Source organism: Podarcis bocagei, assembly GCF_964188305.1.
Source record: "Podarcis bocagei genome assembly, chromosome: 12".
NCBI lineage: Eukaryota > Metazoa > Chordata > Lepidosauria > Squamata > Lacertidae > Podarcis > Podarcis bocagei.
Genome location: NC_138137.1, coordinates 43715525 through 43737322, shown reverse-complemented (window position 1 = coordinate 43737322; position 21798 = coordinate 43715525). Strand labels below are relative to the sequence as shown.

Below are 21798 nucleotides of genomic sequence, written 5' to 3'. Positions count from 1 at the left end.
GGAGAAATCATTGTAGCTGGTAATAAGTTGAAAAATTCCCTTTTCTGTTTTTAACCCAGAGGCCACTTTTTTCTTTGGCTGTTAGAATAATGATAGTACTTCAGACTAATGTGTTTTGGGATTTAAATTGGAGTTTTGTACATTGTCTTGTAATAAAAAAGAAGGTAAAATGTGACTCTTAGCATATTGGGCCACAGAGATTGTATTCATTTTAAATACTCCTAAATTGCCAGACTTCTTCTTCTTTTAAAAAAAGGTTTTTAAGAGCAGTACAAGCCTTTCGCTGGCATCGTATTTTAGACCTCAGTGGCCACTGAAAGACTGGGCTCTACTTCAGTTGACCTGAATTTTTTTTTTTTTTTTTTTTACAATTATTTGAGTGAAACAGTAAAAAAGTTTAATTAAAGGATAATGTGTGTGTGCGTGTGTGTGCGCTCGCTCGCATGTGTGCATGCGTATGGCCATGCTTCTTGTGAAAGGGTACAGGGTCTTCAAATTTGGCAGACCTGCTTCTCTTTCTCTTCGGTTTTTGAGTGTCTGTTCCAAATCCTCCAAAACCAAACATTCCCTGCTTCCCAATGTTCATTACCTACCTTCATGACAACCCTAGACAGATGACAATTAAAATAATGATGGGAGGAAAACTTAATGTTACCACGTACTGTTTTGGCATCACTTTTTTTAGATGGTCTTCCCCCCCCCCTACTTTATTAATACACCACCTGGCAATTATATTGTTGAAATGCCAGTGGTCATTTAACTGTCCCTTTATCATTTGTTAGATAAGGACTGAACAGGTTCTGGTTAGAGCAGGTAGTATTTATCAAGTACCTAGTATTTATCGAGCAGCTTGTTCTTATCTAGATGATGAAGGACCATGTGGCAAAGTCCAATTTCTTATTTAAAACATGGCTCTGTCTGCATAAGGACAAAAGTGCCTGTTTTCGTGTGGGCTGCTTTCCTGCTCATGACTGATTTGTGCAATAACATTACAGCTTCTGACCAGCGACTAAGAGTGACGCTGTGATAAACTTTTGTTTTTTTGCCAGATGTCCTTCTATTCTTGAAAGAGATTAGGGAACAATGGACACCCTTTTTTATTTTAACTCAGCCCAACCCCCACCTGTTTTGACTGTAGACACATGTATGACATTAAGAAAATAACTGCTGAATAACTTATGGACTGTAAGGAAGGAGTGCATGCTTAAAAGTGCCATAAAATTTTTGTAAATTCAATTAAAAGTTGAGCACTGAAGGTTGTTGTTGTTGTTGTTGTTGTTTTGGAAGTATCTTAAAAATCCCAAGAGGGCGGTCTGGAATGATGCTAGGGTTAAGCAGGTGGGTAATCACTGGCTGGTGGACGAGATGGGCCTTTGGTCTGACTCCTTGGGCAAGACTCTTCTCACGTTCTCCCATCTCAACATTTCTGTCTGCATGGGGAACAGGGAACATTTCAGGAGATGGTGTATATTCCGCAGCCCCATTTGTCTCTGCTACATGAAACAGACCTCAAAGCAAAGTTCAGGAGCCACTAGATCACCTTGTCCCCATCCCCTCCCTTCCTGCCTAAGCTACTCCCTCGGTTTGTAATTAGCATGCATAAGCCTTGACTAACAGGGAAGTCTGTCCTACTTGAAGCAGATGTCCTCACTAGTAGAGGAAGTTGTGTCATGGGTGTTTGGAGAGATGGTTGCTTAGGCTGGAGCCTTGCCTTGCCTGAGAGATTCTTTCCCATCATGAGCAGCTATCCACCACATACGATGCCGGGGTAGATAAATAACATGAAGCCAATGTTTTCATACATATCTCAGTAATACTTGCAATAATCCATGCAAGATTCGATTTAAATATATTGTTACAAAAGTTGCCCACCATACCCAGTCTCTGCCAAGCAGTAGCAAGATTCCAGGGTTATGTTTCTGTTGGGAATCAAGTTCTTAATAAATATGGTTTATCCCACACATATTTGCACCAGAAGCTTTCAATGCAGGAAGTGCACAGTTTATAGCATTCACATCTCAAAAGGGGCTTGTTCCTCACAGCAGTGCAGCTTTGGATTCCACTACTGTACATCTCTGTGTCTCTGTCCCAGCCTGCCTTCAGCTAGCCCACCAAGATGGTCTGCCGTTCAGCCCCTGCATGGAGTTCTACCTATTTCCTGCTTTTCTTTCCCAGAACCCCCTTGCCAGGCAACTCCCCCCTTCTGTCTGTTCACCCCGCTCCTACCTGCTATTCCAAGCCTAGTTTTAAAAGATGACCATTTTCCTGTAACCTATGCCATCTCTCAGCATAACATTGGCAACCTCCTTTGACACAGTCCCAAGGATTTCCCTGTGATGGGCCATCAACACTTTTTGTCATGCTTAACAGCTTCTTCTGTCCTGGCCTGGAAAGAGAGCTTAGCCTGTATTTTTTTGATTACAGATAGGTAGCCGTGTTGGTCTGCCATAGTCAAAATAAAAAAATTCCTTCCAGTAGCACCTTAAAGACCAACTAAGTTAGTTCTTGGTATGAGCTTTCGTGTGCATGCACACTTCTTCAGATACTGTATTTTTTGCAGTGCCTTGCATCTTCCCTTCAATGGCTCCCACCACCTTACTAATATCTAACATTCACTAATTCTAACAGTTACGGGTGCCTTTGCACCCCTAAACTCAAATCTGTAACATCATTATCATCATGTTTCGGAGGTGTGTGGAAAGGTGAGATGGTTCTTCGGTGTGCTGAGATTTGAACTGGAAACATTGGACTCATAGCTCATGCCATTAACCACTGTGAACACAAAGTAAGGTCTGATGGTCTGAGGCCCAGGCATAAAGTTGTCAAAGTAGATAAAGCAGCCTGGGCTCTCCCACATGTTCTGGACTACAACTCCCATCAGTCCCAGCCAGTGCTTGGGCAAAGGCTGAGATAAATGACAGAATAGACCTTGGTTCTGCACCTTTTCCACCCCTTTCTGTTCTTTTCCTGTCAGCAAAACTCGCCATTGCTTTGACACATTTTCTTTATGCAAACCTTCTTGCAGAAGAACCAACAAAAGTGTTTTTAAAAGGGCTTTTTGTGGAATCTTCTCCTCCCCTTTTACAAAAAAACTTTTGTTGGGTTGTTGTTGTTTTTTTTGCAAGTTTATAAAAGGCATTGTATCTTTAGTTAAATATTTGTGTGGCTGACTGTTGATGTCTTGATTTAAATCTGGCTTTTGATATGCTAATTTGTCACTGAATAAAGTCTTTTTCCCATGAAAGTGGTAAGACATGCCAGCACTCTTTTCAGAGTGCAGCCATTAAGCAACAGTGCTGTTGTTTACCCCTCTCTGTAAGCTGCTGCTTACCAGTTCACCTGGAGCGAATGCCTATTCCTCTCCCTAGGTTCCGAAGCTGCCTCTTTCTCTGTGCCTCTTTTTGAAAAGAATAGAGGGGGGAAATCTACTCAGAGCTCGATAGTGTTTAGATATGCATTGTCCCTTGAGAAATGGTTATATTATGTGGTTCAATAAAGAACTAGACATTTGTTATATAAACTTGAAGATACAGTCCTATCTCCCTGGGAAAATACAGTAAGTCATGTTAGTCATTTAGGGTAATTTTCACCCTTTGTTTGAAGAAAGTTGAAACAAAGTACAGTTCATTTGTGCGAATACACTTGGCATGCAACTTTCAGTCCCTGGATAGTATCTCTTTTTCTTTCCTTTTTAATAGCATTTCAGAATTTTAACATTTTTATTCTTCTTAAATTTGCCTTTGATTCCTTTACATCAGAGGCTTTGCATATTGTTTAATTTACTTTTCAGTGGAACTGTCAGTAGTAATCTGCAATTTTAGGAGGGGGGGAACCTGAATAAAACAAATCCTCGATTCACAATTTAAACCTTATTGAGCCTAATTCACTTGCATGGCAAGTTTATTATTCTCCTGCAGCCTGACGTGCCTCCAATGGTAATTGTGTTGACCCTTCTATGCAGTAAATCTCCCTAGTGCTGATCAAACTGGGAAAGATAAGGCTACAATTCAGAACTTCATTAAATATCTCATTTATATTAAAAAGACGATAGCTTTGAACAGAAATAATACTTTATACAGTCTCTCCTCTGATTATGCTTCACCCACTTTGAAGTACTGCAAGTTTTACAAATCCCTCCTGTATCCATCATACTGGTACTATGGGATCCCCTAAATAACATGGCACAATGCCTTTGGGTCGATTGCAGAGATCTATCCTGTAAATACCACATGCACAAGGTCAGACCTTTGTAGTTCACATTAATTAGAAGTTGCTACCCCTTGAGTCCAGTCTCACTCACTGAAGCAGATTAGAATCCCAACTTTATCTATTAGCATGCATAGAAATAGTGGGAACCGACCATCTTGATTTTACCACCCGTGGCTGTTTAGGTGAATAGAGGATCTTGAGGAGGGATAATTAATCTGTATTTAATACCCTTAAGTATGTGGTGAAACATTGTGAGTTAAGAATGCTTGCTAAAATTCCTTTTCCAGAGAAAAACTAAATCAAAGCATCTAATAGTAGATAAAATTGCTTACAACAGACAAATGATCAAGATGTCAGTGAAGTACCACTAAAACAGATCAAAGAGAGCAGCTCCAAAAACACTTTGGAAGAAGGTGCCTTCCCCCTTTCCCCGCTCCTGTCATAGCAGTAAGTGGGAGCCAGGAAGAACAACCCAGGCAGCTTCCCCTTAGGTATTCCTCAAACAAGAAGGTCTTATAGAGGCAGGAGCATGCAAATAAAGAAGGGCCCAGTCAGACATTCCACAGTGTGGGTGCCACAACTGAGAAGGATCCATTCCTTATGTGGTGTATCTCAGTCAGTGGGGGAACCCAAGCGGGATCTTTAAGGGCTGTCAGTAGAGCCCATTATTTGCAGAGAGTCCTGGGTTTAATCTCCACCATTTCCTTCCTGTAACTTTGGAGAGCCGCTGCCTGGCAGTAGGTAGCTATTGGGGCAAGGTAGCTTTCTATGTTGATTGGGTTCAAGGAAGATGTGGTCCTTCAAGTAAATAGATCCCAAACTTCTCAGGACTTTAAAGGTAAGAACCAGCACCTTGAATTGAGCATGAAAATGAACAGGTAGCCAATTACAATTACTAAGGGTCAGAGTAATAGTCAAAACCAGGGTAATATGTTCTATTCCCAGAAAAAAATTTGGTGCCAGCATTTTGAAGCAAGGTTTCTGGATGCTTTGTAAGAGTAGCCCCACATTGAGCATATCCAGGGCTTTTTTTCCAGCCAGAACTCACTGGAACTCAGTTCAGGCATCTCTCCGGTGCCATTATAAGAGAACAAGGGTGAATTCTGGCACCTTTTCCCCCTAGAAAGATAGCACTAAACATAAATAACACTGGCCAGGTCCACATTTGCAATGGTTAATGGATAGCTTGCGTTGTGTCACCAAGTAGTACAAATGAGTTAGAATTAAAATATTGGTTAAGAGATCTAAAATCTTACCTCTGCACTGGCCCTTTGTGTGTGGCAAACAGAAGGAAAACAGAGGGAGAAGCCACTTTATCGCCTTCCTTTTGCTACATGATACCAAGCATAAATATCTCTCTCCTTCTTACAACTTCTGACTCTTCATAGCATGCTGATTTGTGGCACCCTGCTGGGTGCAAGGGCCTTTGAAAGCCACTACTGTGCCTGCAGGGGGTTTGAAAAAGTGGGACAAAATTCATGTGTAGTGAAGCTGATGAGATTTTGCCTAGACCCTGAAAAGATGAAGCCTCTTACCCTTAGGGTCAGAAGCACTTGAGTGCATATGCAGAACCTGTCTCCCCGCTACCACCAAATGCAAGCGATGTTCCTAATTGCAATCTGTGCAAAAATAATGTTAATTCCAGATCAGAGTTCAGTTCTAAATATGCAGGTTATTTGTGTATGTTCATATTTATGGCTTTGGGCTTTCTGGGTTGAGTGGGGTTGGGGAAACTGTGTAATGACTGCATATGAAAGCAAATGGTTCCAATTTTAGAATGTGGTTAGAAATCACATACCAAATGGAGTTTTGTTTTTTTGTTAAATCCTTTTTTATTTTGTTTCTGCACCTCTCCACAACTACTCTGATGGTTCCTGTCCTGACAAGCTGTCAGTCTGCGAAAGAGGTCCAGGCCATCTGCCAGATAATTTTGAAACATACGAGGTTGCTTGCTTGCTCAAGGATATGTGCAGTACAGATAAACCAAAACATGGTGCTTTGTCTTTGCATGTTTCCTGCTGAAAGGGGATGGAGTCTGACAAGGCTCCATAGGAGGTACAGTGTGAAGTGGCACAGAAAGTTGGTCATTAAGCAACACTGTCATTGGAAATTATTGTGGTCCAGGGTGAAGAGTTCTAGCTCATTTGGTGCCCAGCCAGGACCAGGCCTAGAGCAAGTTGTTATTGTTCTCCCATGCTGTTAAATGGACCTTCAGCACTGTTATTTCTCCCCTTTCCATACAGTTGGAATCACCTGGGAGTCCACCAGGGCCAGAACTGCCTATTGAAACAATACTGGATGACAGGGAGCGTAGGATTTCCCATTCACTGTACAGCGGGATAGAGGGCCTCAGCGAATCGCCCACCAGGAATGCCGCCCTGAGTAGGATAATGGGTAAGTCAAGCAGACTTGGCTAATTATGTCTTGGGGATCATCTATTTTTCTTAGGTTTACAAAGAGGTGGTTGATGCATTATGTATGTGGACAGCATGGAGCTTGAAAATTATAGTGACCAATTTATGCCTTTCCCCTTTCTCCCAAGTTCGACATACAGGCTTCTTAATGCGAGTCAATAAATTGATATAATAAGTCTCGGATCACAGAGCAGGTGGCAGCCACAGGAACATTTTAAAACGTTTTACTCTGTCTGAGGTGGAGAGACATGCTTTATGCCAGTCTATGAGGGCCTGCCTAGTGCAGCTTCATTAAATGTAAAGTCAATGAATGTTATGATTAAGGATGTATCAGTTAAGTTTCCGCATTGATTTTACCTCCTATTTAAGTTCCCGCACAGAAACCAGATAAGCTCATGTGAACCTTATCCAATTTGTGCTTAGTATGACGTTTGTTTGGGGACCTTTTTGCTTTTCTGCTTTACATGCCCTAGGTTTAATTTTATGCATCCTTTGTTTGAATTCAGTAGTCAACTCTCTTCGGGGCCCCCAGTGGATAATGAGGTTATTAGTACTTGCTCTGTAGCAAGTCATCCCAACCCCCTAACAGATTCAGTTAATAAAGACTTACTTTGTCACAGGATTGGCTGGGTTTTCCAAGAAGCTCAGACTGAGATTTAGTTTATTCAGATTTTAAACCATTTCAAAATGTTTAAAAACATGTAAAGCCTGCCATGTTGAAATACATTTATTGGTAGATTCATCTGCAGCTCTGAAACTGAAACATAGATGTTAAAATGTCATTTTTCATGCCTTGACAGAGTTGTTATGGGCATCCATAGATTGATTTTGGAAATCCTTTTTTGAGTGCCCACAGCAGTGGTGTATCTATTTCTAATTTCATTGTTTAACTTTAGAAAATGAATTCCCTTTTCAAATTGAAGTGCCATAGGAGTCCCACTGGTATGAAGGTTAAATAGATTAAATGGTTAGTATGCACAAGAAGTGTAAGTGAGCTCTTCCCACTTACATATTTGCAGGCTTCATTCCTGCACTCTGAATCACATGCATATATGACTTCAAGCAAATAAACAAGAAGCCAAAGTGCAGGATCTTATTTTCGATTTTAATACTGCCATGTTTCCCTTTTGCTTATCCTGTCTCCTCCCATGGGGTAAAGGCAGCAGGGATATGGGCTAACCTTCATTCCTTCTTAAAGCCATATGAAATGTGCCATTAGTTTTCTGTGGATGAATTCAGTGTTTCTTAATCACTTTCTCACATGGAATGTATTCATTAGCAACAAGCCAAATGGAGAAGATGCTTCTTAAAAGTGCTTGAGTTTATTAAGGCCTGGCAAGTTTTAAAAATACAAATTTCCTTCTTTGTGGCCAATCTGAAAGACTAAGCTTCTCTAGGGCATTTTTGAATCAATTTCCCAGTGTATTTATTAGAGCAACTGATTATGGTGACGTGAGGGGTGCAGGGAGAGATCTGTATTTTTATTTACACACACACACACACAACTTTATTGCGGTCCATAGACCCAAAATACACAGTACATTTTTTAAATTTACATTGTCACTGTTGTTTTAATTTCATTTTTATATTATTCCCTTGTATTTATGGATTCATATTTGTACAGTGGTACCTCAGGTTACATACGCTTCAGGTTACAGACTCCGCTAACCCAGAAATAGTGCTTCAGGTTAAGAACTTTGCTTCAGGATGAGAACAGAAATCGTGCTGCGGCGGCAGTAGGAGGCCCCATTAGCTAAAGTGGTGCTTCAGGTTAAGAACAGTTTCAGGTTAAGTACGGACCTCCGGAACGAATTAAGTACTTAACCTGAGGTACCACTGCACTTACCTTCACACTGATTTGAAGCCACTTTGTGTCCTTCCTAAAAGAGGCTCCTGAGAGGCCGGAGGGACATTGCTGGAACAACTCTTGGGTTGGGGCAACTGGTTAAAATGTTTTAAAATGTTTTAAACATTCTAATTTTGGTTCCTCTGTTTTGTTTTGGTTGGGTTGATGTTGATTTATTGATTTGTTTGTTGCTTGTATAGAATATTTTGTTTTGTAATATTTGATGCTTTGTTGTGTTTTTATATATGTTGTAAGCAACCCAGAAAACTCAGCAAGATGGGCGGGATATAATTTTTAAAAAAATATTATTATTATCTCCCAAGTTTTAAACTGTCAGGGCTTTTTAGGAAAACATTGGGGCCTAGGGAAGACAGGGGCCCTCTACCTTTATATCCCACTGGTCTTATTTATGGCATGCAAGGAAACAGATATAGGGTTCTCAAGTACTCTTCAATCCAGACTCCAAACAAGAGTCAAGATTGATGTATCATGTCTTCAGGTAAGAACTTGGAAGCATAGAATTCTAGGCTTATTCATGGAATCCCTGTATCAGTCTCTTCCTCTGCATGGAGCTCCAGATGCAAGTAAAATAGCTTGTAGCAGTTTCCTGCCTCGGATGCTTTTGTTCTCACATCACAAGCAGCAAGCCAGCCTGGTGCTAGGTTAACAGGGAAATTACATCAGGGCAAGGCTGAGAAGTCTTGTGGCTGCGTCCTTTTTCCATTCAAAGTTGCTTGCTCCCTACCTGCTAGTTTGCTGGTGGTACCACTGTTGTAAACCTGCTTGGAGAAATTCTTGGGTGTACAGTGTGGGCCCAGAGCATCCCTAAAACTAATTTGTTGATGCGATTTCTAACCTGCCCTTCACCATAAATGCTCAGGGCAGGGTTATAACAATATTACATGTCGATGTTATAGCCCTAAAGCATGGCTAGAGAACCTGTGACTCTCATGATGTTGCTGGAGTGCAACTCTCCTCATTGCTGACATTTGATCATAGTGATGGGAGCTGATGGGAGCTGGAATCCAACAGCATCTGGAGGGCCACATGTTGCTTTTCTTTCCCCCAAGTCCTACATTTAGACTTTGCCTCAAGATGGAAAATATAGGCTGGATTGGATTAAGGTGCTGCAGGTGTCAGATTGAACATAGGATTATGGGACAATACAATGTACATTTTATTTTGTTAAAAATTCTGGAACAAAGAACCTACAAACCTGCCTTATGCTTAGTCAGATCCTTGGTCCATATGTCTCAGTATTGCCCTCACAGTTTTGGCAGTGGTTCTGCAGGATTTCAGACCAGGATATGTCTGGGATTGAACATGGGGCCTTCTGCTAACAAAGGAGATGTTCTAGCACTAAGCCTTTCCCCAAGAAGCAATGGCCGAGTCACATTGTTTGAAGCATAACACCTAGCAGTTGCCCACATCTGCATCAAACCTTAAGTGGAACACATAGATTCACGGTTAGAGATGTGGGCACCTCAGATATGATATCTCCATGTTTTCCTGGGCTGCTACACTATAGTCCTGAAAGAGGACTATATCTGAGTGTCACTGATTTTTTTTGATTTTTTTTTGATGGAGGGAACCTTGGAGTTTGCTTTGTTCCTTGGAATCCTTCTAGCAGCTTTGTGAACAAATATGCCTTACCTATCTGAAGGCTCTGAGCAGTGATAATCAATGTGAACGATCATGGTTGGTATCCGATGTCCTTGTTCTATTATTGGAAGGATTTATGCCTTCATGGGGGGCGGGAATTATTCCTCCTTCCTTCATGCATGTTCCACATCCTCCCCCAAGTTACTCTGACGGGCTTGAGGGGAAACAATGAAAACTGGGGAAGGGGACATCCGAGAGGGGAGAAAGTTCTGTTCTGGAAGCATAAATCCTTTCATCAATGGAACAAGTTACTTAGCACAACGTTGGATGCAATCTCATAAATTATATAACAGATTGGCATGATGCTTCATAGGCTTTACAGGTATAACATAATCCTAGAACATTTCCTTGCACAATAATGAAGGAGTGCTACCTAAGCTGTAACCGTAGAATGATTTCTTCTCTGTAGCAATCCCTCTGATGTTTTCAGAAAGTAAGGATTTCCCCCTAATTATAGAATTCCTTGCTGGATTTGTGTTTCATACTCCTACATTAATAACTACTTTTTTTTTTTTGAAAAACAAGCCCCAAAGCATTTGGTATTGCCACATGCTGAAACTTGCATTGATATATTTTTACCAACTGAATCACAGTAGTGTAAATTTGCCAGTTATTTTCCAAATTTCTGCAATAATCGAGCTTGTAAAGAAGAATGATATAAACAAATATGGAAAATGGATTGAAAAGTTTCTCTCAACCAGTTAAAGGTTGAGGGTGTAGTTAAGACAGCATTTAGTGGTTCAGTTATGTTTACTTTTTAGGATCATTTAAGAGAACTGTAGTAATTCGATTCCAAGCTTAATTAATACACGTGGATTGTATAACTCTGCTCCTGCAAGAAGTCTCAAATATTTTTTGAAGGGTGCATTTCTTGACACTGCTTCTATATTAATGAACAGTTTTGCAAAGCTTATGTTGCTTTAAATTGTGATATCAAATGAAAATCACTACATCTTGCCACTGTGTTAGGCTGAATGCTGAACTACTTTATGTTTAACTGATTTCTATCCTGCCTTTAAATACAAATACAGTATAAATGCTACATTCTAGAGCAGCATAGACAACAATTAGATAAAGATACCCTCTTAATCAATATTAGATGGAACAACCAATGCACAGGAACCATAATAACTACTAGTCGAACCAAAATACAGTCATATAGCAGAGACCACCGGTTCCACTCGCCAATATGTATTTATAGAAAGCGGCTGTATGTTGAGGTCTTGCAGGGTCATTTCCTTCTTACGGGAATTATATGTTGTTATTTGGTTGGATAGTTTTCCCCACCACTTTACGCAGACAAGATCCATGGGAAATTGCATTGCCGGAAGAGCAGTCAACTTTAGTTTTGTTTTTAATCCTTTGTATGACGTGGCCCTTCATGGATCCTCAGTGTAAGGAGACCACACAACAAGCAGTCATGGGGGCGGGGAGGAATCCCCCTCTTATGTACCAAGTGCATCATTATACCAAACAGTTAGGCTCGCTGTTCTTGTTATGTTGCCTGTCTATGCCCATAGCTCATTTTCTTTTTATTCTTGTAATGCAGAGAATTGTCATATTGACATATGAGGTTTCCATGTATTATTGGTTTTCTAGTCCACTTTGCTCAGAGTAGAACAGTAGCACTCCAGAGTTTTAAGGAGAGGGCTTTCCCAATTATGGTACACCTCAGCAGAAGGTGCTTGTGGCTGGGATCTCCCTTATCTAACACATGGCTATACCAAGTTATTGCTCATCTACAATATAGAATCAGAGATGTCAAAGGTCACCCGCTTGACCTTTGTAGGAAATCCATTGCTACAGCAACCCTGATTGATGGCATATGCTTAAAAAACTTGTAACAAATGAGGGTCTATTCTATTGTCAAACATCTTGTATGATCAGGATTTTTTGCCTAATGCAGGGATAGGGAATTGCAGCCCTTCTTAGACTACAATTCCCATTATCCTTAATTGTTGGCCATGATGGCTGGGGTCAACTGGAGCTGTAGTTGCAAATGTAACCAATGTACTCCATCATCTATTTGAAGATGAATATCATATAGCATCTTAATGATCTCTTCCTTCTGCAGCTTAGACATACCCAACTCAGAACTTTGTTTTCCCAATCTCCTCTGGACACATTCCAGTTTGTCAATATCCTTCTTACACTGTGGTTTCCAGCAAAGGACTCCAGATGAAGTATGAACAAAACAGAATAGAGTAGTACCATTACTTCTCATGGTCTTTGCACTGTTGATGCAGCATGTTACTAGTTAGAAATAATAGCCATTTTTTTTCATTGGTGCATTGTGTCTGGCATAAATCTGAAGGGTCATCTGCTTCTCTCTCCCATTCCTCTCCCACACACCTGCAGTAAAATAAATGTATTTTCTTTTACATTTCAGTGCAACTACTAAAATGTCATCATTCATTCTTGCTGAAATATTAAGAAGTGCAGAGAAAACTTAGACATGCCACTGAATTGCTTTTGCCTCTCAACCTTGGAGGCTTCATCTAAAAAATGCCATAAGGTTATACTGTTTCGCATTCAGCTCTTTGGAGACATTATTAGTCACAGAGTTAACAATCTTGTAGGCATTATGTTTGGAGAGGAGTGCATTACTAGGCTCAACATTAACCTGTCCATCAAAGAAGCTTTTGCTGGGCAAAGAATTAGCTGCTATGCAAACTTGAACACATTCATTTCAGTTTGACAATGATGGGTCTACGTGTAGTAGAGTTCTTTTTCGCCTAACTTTCCCTGCCTCCCTCCACCCCCCCAAAAAAAACTTTTAAAAAGAATTTGATCTCTCTCTCTGACTCTATTTTTAAGTTGTTCGTTTCTCACAGCTGAAATGACCAGGGCTAGCAATGTTATTCTTTGAATGAATATATATGGAATGAATACAGATGATGCTTTGCCATATAGACACCATGCCCTACAGAGATGGAAGTCTATAGAACAGGGATGGAAAACCTTTTGACCTCCATATGTTGTTAGACTCCAGTTGTCATGTGCCCCACCCAGCAGTGCCGAATGGTTAAGAATGGTGGGAGTCTTATATGGTCCCCTGGAGGGTATATATATTTCTCATCCATTTCCATAAAGTAAAACAGAACCTGGTCCTTAGCCTCCTCACATGGCATGCACAATCACTCAACATACCAAGCCATTATGGAGAACATGATGTCTGTGTCTCGCATATTAATATCTAGCTCCTCCCCCATCTCTGTTTAGTTCATCTTTGTAATTGCACTCAAATCTGTTGTAGCATGCAGGCTAAGAGACTGAGTTACGAATGAGGAAGTCCCTGGTTCAGTTTTTTCCTCTGCTATGAATTCAGTAGTGGTCTTATGCAAACTTTTCTCTCTTTCTCCAAGTTCCAACCCTCCCACCACCACCAATCTTTAATAAGGGATTAAGAGACTGTATCTCTGGCATTTTGTTCCTTGTTGTGGTAAGGTTGTTGATGAAGTAGTCTGCAACCTGTGAAGACTTACAACAGTATAAATAGGTTCCTTTTGAAGATGCCTTATGGCTCTTGGTTTGTAAATTGCTTTGTAAATTGTGACAAATAGCATAGTGTTTGTGTTGAGTGCTCAGTATGTTTAGTTCTCTTCCGCTTCCCATTTTGTGCAGGTAAATACCAGCTATCTCCGACAGTCAACATGCCGCAGGAGGACATGGTCATTATAGAAGATGATAGATTACCAGTACTACCTCCACATCTCTCAGACCAATCATCTTCCAGTTCCCATGATGATGTGGGCTTTGCAACAGTAGATGGTGGAGCCTGGAGCAAACCAACAATTAATGAGTCAACAGAATGGTAAGGCCCATGTCCACACAAACCATTACTTCTACTTATCAGCAGTTCATGTGCTTTTCACACCTGCATTTTTCAACACAGAGAGGAGCAGAATTATAGGCTTATCGTTGAAAGAAGACTTCCCAGCCCTCTTTCTGAGTTGCTTGTTCCTATCTAGGAAGCAGAGCAGAAGAGAATTATGAGAAGGTTTCACTTGGCCAAGGTTAAGTTACTGCTCAACTGTATCTGGGCTGCCAAAGTTGCTTGTGTATCTTGAACCACAGCCCCCCTCCCTTACTGCATAGCAATATACTTCTAAAAGTGAGGAGCAAAGCAGTTAGTAGCATCCACAAGCTGAGATCTACTTTGGAAGTCCTTCTCCAGGTATCCTCTACCTTTGGGTGCTAAAAGGTGATTAAGAGAGAGAGAGAGCTCATTTTCTGTGATATCCTCAAAACTTCAATTACTTTCATTTTGCTACATAGTGATGTTCTGTTTATTATTATTATTAAGTATTTCATAGTTTACAAAAATACATGTGATGTCTCTTTTTCAAGTTGTGTTTTCTACAGATCAGTTTCATTTGTTGTGATACATTAGTGTTGCATACATTCCCCACCTCAAAATATCCGCAAATCTGGGGACTATGATTATCAAGTTGCACTGATACACATTGTGTGTATATATCAGGGGCGGTGGATAGGTGTTACTTTGGCTTTGGGTTGTTTACTGTCTTCTGCAGGATAAATATTGCATAATTTTTGTGTAGTGCTATCTGTACTAATCCAAGAGAATGACATTAATTTGTAAGCCTTGTAATTATGTTCAGCAATAAGCAAAATAAAAGAGCTCTCTGTGGAACCCCCTGCTAGGGTGGTGGCAATAATTAACACAAGCAGGTTGAAGTATGAGAATTTTTCTGAGTCCCACACTCTCCTGGGTATAGTATAACGGTGTCAGCAATATCTTAATAAGAATTAGCACCAGCAAGTATCTCTTTGTTTGGATTTGCATAAGTCAGCTATTTATTATCTATATCTATATCAGTGTGGATTAGTATTAAGTGGCATTTGCTCATACCCTGTCTAAAGAAACTGTTTATTTTCTGTCTTAAAAGCAGCTTCTTTATTTTGGTCTTTTGCTGATGACTTTTGTTTTTTCCTTCTGAATGTTGAACCTGTCCATTTGAAAGAGGCACAACTGCAATTTCAATCCTGCAAACACCCATCATTGTATTCACATGGGAAATACATTAAAAGCTAAAAATTTGTGATGGGGTTGGGGGGTCGGATCACGAAAAGCATGCAAAATTGCATGTAATAGATTGTATTAGCGTGGATTTTTCCACTTGAGTATGGCAAGAAAACCTCAGCAGAATGTAAACAAACACACACATCTTTGACATTTAGGAATGCAGAATATTTTCCTGCTCACACATTTCCCTGACACAGGAAGAAAGAGTGAAGAGCTATTAGCTGTCATTAAATTTCTTATGGAACCACCTTTAATGCCTTTTCTCTTAGAGGCAGAGATGCAATTATGAAAAGGGGCAGATCAGTTTGGAGTCTTACTTGTGTTGATTGCATTATATTTGTTAAAAAATAAACCCAGTGAAATTAAATAAACAGCAGTTGAGTGGATTTTTGTATTAATTTCCTGCTGCTAATGGACAAAGGAAGGCTTGTAAAACAAAGGTGTATTCTGTGAGTTTGCTGCAAGGCACCAAGGGGTGAAGTTAAGAATATGGATGAAGGGTTATCCAAACAAGAATGGCAGCTGTTCTGAATCACAGCACAAAATGTAAGCTTTTTCCAGCCTGACAATATCTCCCTAATCCTTGATGAAAATGTTATGAAAACAAAGGGACAATGAGACAGGATTAATAAGTGGAATTTTAATAACATTGAGGGTCACAATACGGTTACATTCTTTAAAGAGTCAACTGTCGTTCCAGAAGCTTTAGTTGTTATAATACGCTTTGCTGCTTGTTGGTTTTATAAATTACAATAATAATAGACAGAAAGTGACTTTAGCATCAATTTGAAATATTAAGAACCACTATTTGGCTATTTTACTTAGCTATACTCACTGACTTTTGTGCTTTTTTAGTTCCTGCAACAAACCTCTGTTCAAATTGTTACCATTTGAGGTGTGTTTTGCTTGATAAAATACACTACTTCTCATCAGTTGTGTATTACATTTTCACTGTATCCTGGGCATAAAATTCATTGTGTAACATCTGTGATAAACAAAGCACTGAATATTTTATTAGTTTGGAAATAGATAACTGAATAATTATTTATAAAGTCCAGATTACTTTGCATAGTGGAAGCAGTTTCACTACAGTTTCACTGTACCGCTGTGTAATACAGTGGTTGCCAACCTTTTGGGTCTGATGGCACATTGGAAATTTTGAGAAGGTGCTGCTTTCAAGGGTGTAGCCTAACTCAAAAAAGCTGCCACCATGAGGATGCCCTAACACAAAATGGTCGCTGCCTCGCCTCCAAGAGAGCAGAAAAAAGAACATAATATGGTTCAAATATGGAAAAATCTATTGGTTTTGCTTGTTAACATTTTTTTTTTAAAAAAAAAACTTTTTATTTTGCAGATACTGCTAAATCTTGGTTGTTACATTGTTTTTTCTGGTGTGTTGCTGTAGATTATAGCTAGAAAATAAAAGATGATTGAATCCAGGAGTAATTTTTAATTACGAATGCATAGTCACAAATAAAAGACCTGGGAGGCTGCCAAGTTTGTTTTTTAACTATCTCAGCAGCAGATATGATTGAATAATTAAAAACACAACCTTTATCCAGTCACTCTCTCTAAGCCCAGCCTGTTGAATTCATCACATAGGGTGGCTGTGAGGATTTAAAAAAAGCAATGGCACAGACCCCTATAAGCCATCCTGAGCAATATGGAGGAAGGGTGGGATGGGAGTTTGATAATAAGCAAACCAACCATATTTATATCCCACTTTTTCCTCTAACAACCATATATGGGGTTTTTTACAAACCCATTTTTATTTTCCTGGTGGATAGACTTGTCCAAGGCTCCTCCAGCAAACCAAATACTGTAGGTCTCTTGATACCAATTACTCCTTCATTTGTTCCACTTCCTCTTTGGCCACAGTTCCGTGAAGAGTTCAATAGATGCTGCATTTGATTATTGTGTTTCACCTACCTATTTAGAAGGGTAGAAATTTAATTTTAAACCAATATCTGATTAATACATGAGCGTGATCTCATCCTTGTGCTGCATACTAATGTAGAGTAATGATTTAGGAGAGAAGAACACAAAGTTACATACATACATCATTTTATTTGTATGTCATCTTTCCATAGTTAAAGCCATGCTAAAGGTGGCTGAAAATATGAAAAAATACATAATTACAAATATAACAACAGTATCCATCATCAATAAATAAAACACAACCAAAATGCAGTACAGTAAAAACAATAAGATCTGAAAATATCAAAAATTTATATCAATAACAGCAACAACTCCCACCCCAACAAAAAAACAAAACTCCTAAACCATACTCCAACCCAAGAGTTTGTTCAGCAGCCTCAGCTTTTGGAGCTAGAGTCAGTCAGGGCAGCACCCTCTCACATCAGATGGGAAAAGGCCTGCAAGGCAGGGAGCAGGTCTTCCAGGACTCAAAACCATGATGATCCCACACCAGCAGTGCCAGGCCCCACAGCACTGGGCCATTGCTGCTTTATAACATGATCCATTCATGTGGTTCCTCATTGCAAAAATTACTGCTGCATTGTTGGAACCAGAAAAAGAGAAAGGGACGAAACATTAAACCAGGGATAGACTCCCATCTGCCCGGCCAGTATGGCCAGTGGTTAGGAATGATGGGACAATGCTACCCCCATTGTAAAAATAAATAAATAGAAATGTTTTTGTTTGTGTAATATGCCCTTTGAATTTTGACTTATTCACTGTCCTCGTAACTTGTTGCAGTGTTTCATTTATTATGTTTTATCAGACTATAGATATATTGTGTATATTGCACATAATAAAATCTCATTTTCCCCCTCTGGGTCCCAGCAATGTGGGCGTTCGTCTCTCTCTTTCTTTTCATCTTTTCTACATTCCACACCTTTCTTTTCTGCTCATTGGGAGCAGCCCCTGTGGGTGTGATAGTTACATTGCAATGATGCACATGAAGCAGGCCATACACATGAATCTTCCAGAGTTACGTACACAGTTATTTATTTCCACAGCATGAATGCCGCTGTGGAAACTTGGACCACATAGTGTGGAGGATGCTTGAAGTAGATTTCCCAGCTGTTCTTTCCATAGAATCCCATTGCAAATATGCTTGTCACTTGATATATATTTTTTAATGATATGGAACATTATAAGTTGCCATTTTTCAAAAATTGTTGCTGGTTCATATTTTACGTAAACATTTTATTACACAACTATGATAGGTGTGTGCTTTGTATGCTTTAATTTTCCCCTTTCCCTTACAGCACTCTGAGTCCAGATGTTGATCCAGCGCTTGCTTTCCAGCGAGAGGGTTTTGGACGCCAGAGCATGTCAGAAAAGCGCACTAAGCAATTTTCAGATGCCAGCCAGTTGGACTTTGTTAAAACACGGAAATCCAAAAGCATGGACTTAGGTATTAAATTTTGACTTCTTTCTTTTTTACCCCTCCCCCCATGTTGTATTTCAACATGTTTCTTCAGGTTGCAATTATACTGTTTGTTTTTCGTGTTGCAGTTATATTATTTGTTATGCCAAACATTTGATTTGTCCGTGCAGCTGGATTCAATATGTGGCATGAAGAAGTCGTAATATGGTCTGATCCAAGAGCATTATGTGTGTCTATGCAATTTAAATGTTTATATATTTCAAACATTATGCTTATGCAGATGCATGTTATATACAATGGTTCAGGATACGTGAATGTGTGAGCGCATATGATGAGGTACTTTTCAGGAGACAGAAAAGCCAAATAATTCAAGTTTGCATTTTAAAATAATTCCTAAACAACTAACGTCTGTCCAGTTTTGGCACTGATAAGGCCTTGTACTTAGGAATGATTGTAACATAACTCCAACCTACAACATCAGCTCCTGCAATTGGCAAACAATATAAAGCCTCTGGATTTTCCAGGCCTAGGGATCTGGTCAATGGGATCTGGTCTAGTGCACTCTGGACTCCATTTCATGGTCTAGCCTAAGTCCTGGTTTCACCACAAGGTCTCAGATCCATATTCAAACATCAGTGGGGCTTTGAGTTGTAGAAATAAAAGAAAGAGAACTTTTCCGGTTTGGCATCCTCAAACTGATCTTGATTACTCCAGAAAAAAGCAATGTGTAGGATTGCATCCTGAGGGGCATCATATAACGATATTTTTTTACACTGACAAATTCAAGAGCAGTAGGCATGGTAGTCTGCTGCAACAATAACAATGAAGAGCCTTATGGCCTTTTAAAGACTAAAGAATTTATTGTGATGCAAGTTTTCTGAGCCAGAGTTCATTTCCTCAACAGCATGAAGTGGCACATAAGTGGATTGATATTAAAACCATGGAAACTGGAAAACGGGAGGGGGGATTCAGAAAGCCAAAAATGCCAAGACATGAAAAATGCAGTAGCTCATATGTCAAATTACTATGCAGAGCACAATTAAATATTATATTCAATTGGGTGAAGACAAGAATGGCTATGATCCATTCCCGACTAGAGGGCCCGCATAGTAGCATGGTGAATAGGCCTATCAAGGTGAGTAGTGTAAATGCATACCTAAAGACTGTGTTCAATGAATTTTGTCCACCCCATCAACCTATATGTGGATCATGCCATGTGGCCAGTTGGCTCCACTGTGCAGCCATGTATACAAACACCAACTTACAAAGAAAACAGTATACATGCTTATATGCATGTTCAGCTGTCACCGCACAATCCACTGACAACAGCCAAGCTCAACCATTGTTTTTTGCTCCCATCCTTCAGAAAGGAATGGACACCTGCGGGAATTACCTTGAGCATTTTGCAAACTATAATGGCCACCTAGAGAATTGAATAGATACGCTGATGTAATAACTGTAAGGGTTACTCGTGCGCAAGTTGGTGCCACTCCTGGCTAGTTTGCCTTGTTAAACCTTTTCTGTCTGGACAGCCCTACACTTCATGGCTGTCTCAGTCGCTGGCAGAATCCGTCAGTGGGCGTTTCTTGAACCTTTTCCAGCATAAAAGTTGTTTGACGCCAAGTCTCCCCCTACTCTCCCTGCACGGAAGTCTTCTGCGCAGGGAGGGCGTGGGTAGCGGAGGACCCATGCTCTCCTCGCTGATCTCCGGCGAGGAGTCCTGGAGCCCCCTCACCGATTCCCCCATCTGCCCCCCTTTATCCCTGGTGTTATGCTGATTTCCTTCCCCAGCTGGTGAGCCGCCTCTCCCCCTGCTGGGCCCTTCTCCAGCATCATTTGAGAGCCTCGCCTCCGCCTCTGGCTCCGATGTCAGTTCCCTGACAGCTGACAAGGTCAGATAAGGTGTTCAGGAGTTACCTACAAGACATATTTTTCAAAGTGCTGACAAAGTGCCAATCAATACAGGAGACAATGGCAGAGGTGTCAGTTGCTATGCAGATGACAAATTAATATATGATCCAATCAGAGTAGATTCTCATCTAGTGGTTGCTAGTGTTGGGTAGTATAAATAAACACGCAAAGAGAGATTATTAGTTTCTGTAGTGAGGTAGCCATTCCCAGTCTCCTTTGAGATCTAGGTTTGCAAATGTCAGATGTTGCAGGAATTACAACATTGGCCAATATGGAGACAGTGGCTTGTATCCATTTCATTCACTGATCTTAAGGAGCTGCTTCAGTTTGTAGTCTGTAAGCAAGTATGGGTCCTTTGGGGACGTTGTGTGTTTGTACTCCCCCTGCTGGACCTGTTATGTGTCATGACTACCTGGCCAATCTGCTTCTTATTTTATTTATTTTAGTAAGATTTATAGATTGCTTAATCAGTAAGTTCTGAGAATATATGGAAAAATATGTTGTGTGTGTGTGTGTGTGTGTGTGTGTGTGTGTATGAAATATATATTGTCATGTGCAGCTGCCAGTTTGTATCTGTCTAAGTTGGTTTTATATGCATACTTTCACTGTATTGTCTAGAAAATAAACCTGCTGCATGGAATGGTCCTGACCAAAGATTTATGGTGTGGACATTTCCCCCCACCCCAAATCCCTTCTCATGATATTTGTATATTTATCCACTTATGCAATCACTTGATGAATTTGATGACCTTTTTATGGTGCCACAGTACTCTTCATTGTGGAAAGCTGATAACATGCCGTGACTGGTAAAATTTGATACGTAGCAACTCTCAGTGAAGCACAAGTTAATAGTAGCAAGATACCTGCTCTTTAGAAAATCAAAACAGGATACCATTTAATCAGTAATGGGATACATATGAACAGCATTATTTTCATATTTAATCAGCAGTTGTGGGAATGGATCATATAAGGAACTATATTCTAGAATCTGAGAACATTTTATAAATGCTTCTTTTGGGTAGCATATAATAAAGTGCCATCCCCATTTTATTTGTATGATGTATGAATTCTCAGAAGGGTTAATATTTCTGTAAGTAAAGGAGTGCCATGATTAAACTTGTGGTCCTGCAGGGATATTGTTAAATGAAGGCAAAGAAAATCCATTTGTCCACCTTGCCCCCTGTTTAATTGTTATAATCATATGTCTCTAGCATTTCTAACCAAGCCTCTTATGGCTTTCTTTTAAGCAGAAGAAATTTCAATGTATGCAAATACATATTGCTTTTAGAAGAGCCTCCGGGGCTTTAAAAACTCAGATCACTGCATTCAGACATGTGTGGCAACTTGTCTCTGC

At 40.0% G+C, this 21798-nt stretch overlaps 1 protein-coding gene across 3 annotated transcripts in view; it reads left to right on the top strand.

Annotated features, from left to right (window-relative positions):
• The window catches only part of PARD3 (par-3 family cell polarity regulator), a 549815-nt gene that overhangs the window by 355145 nt on the left and 172872 nt on the right, over nt 1-21798 (top strand). For all 3 annotated transcript variants that reach the window (XM_081163479.1, XM_081163478.1, XM_081163477.1), the window contains exons 15-17: nt 6453-6603; nt 13756-13945; nt 18412-18560. In XM_081163479.1, the coding sequence (XP_081019605.1) occupies nt 6453-6603; nt 13756-13945; nt 18412-18560 (490 nt within the window). The remainder of the gene's footprint in view (nt 1-6452; nt 6604-13755; nt 13946-18411; nt 18561-21798) is intronic.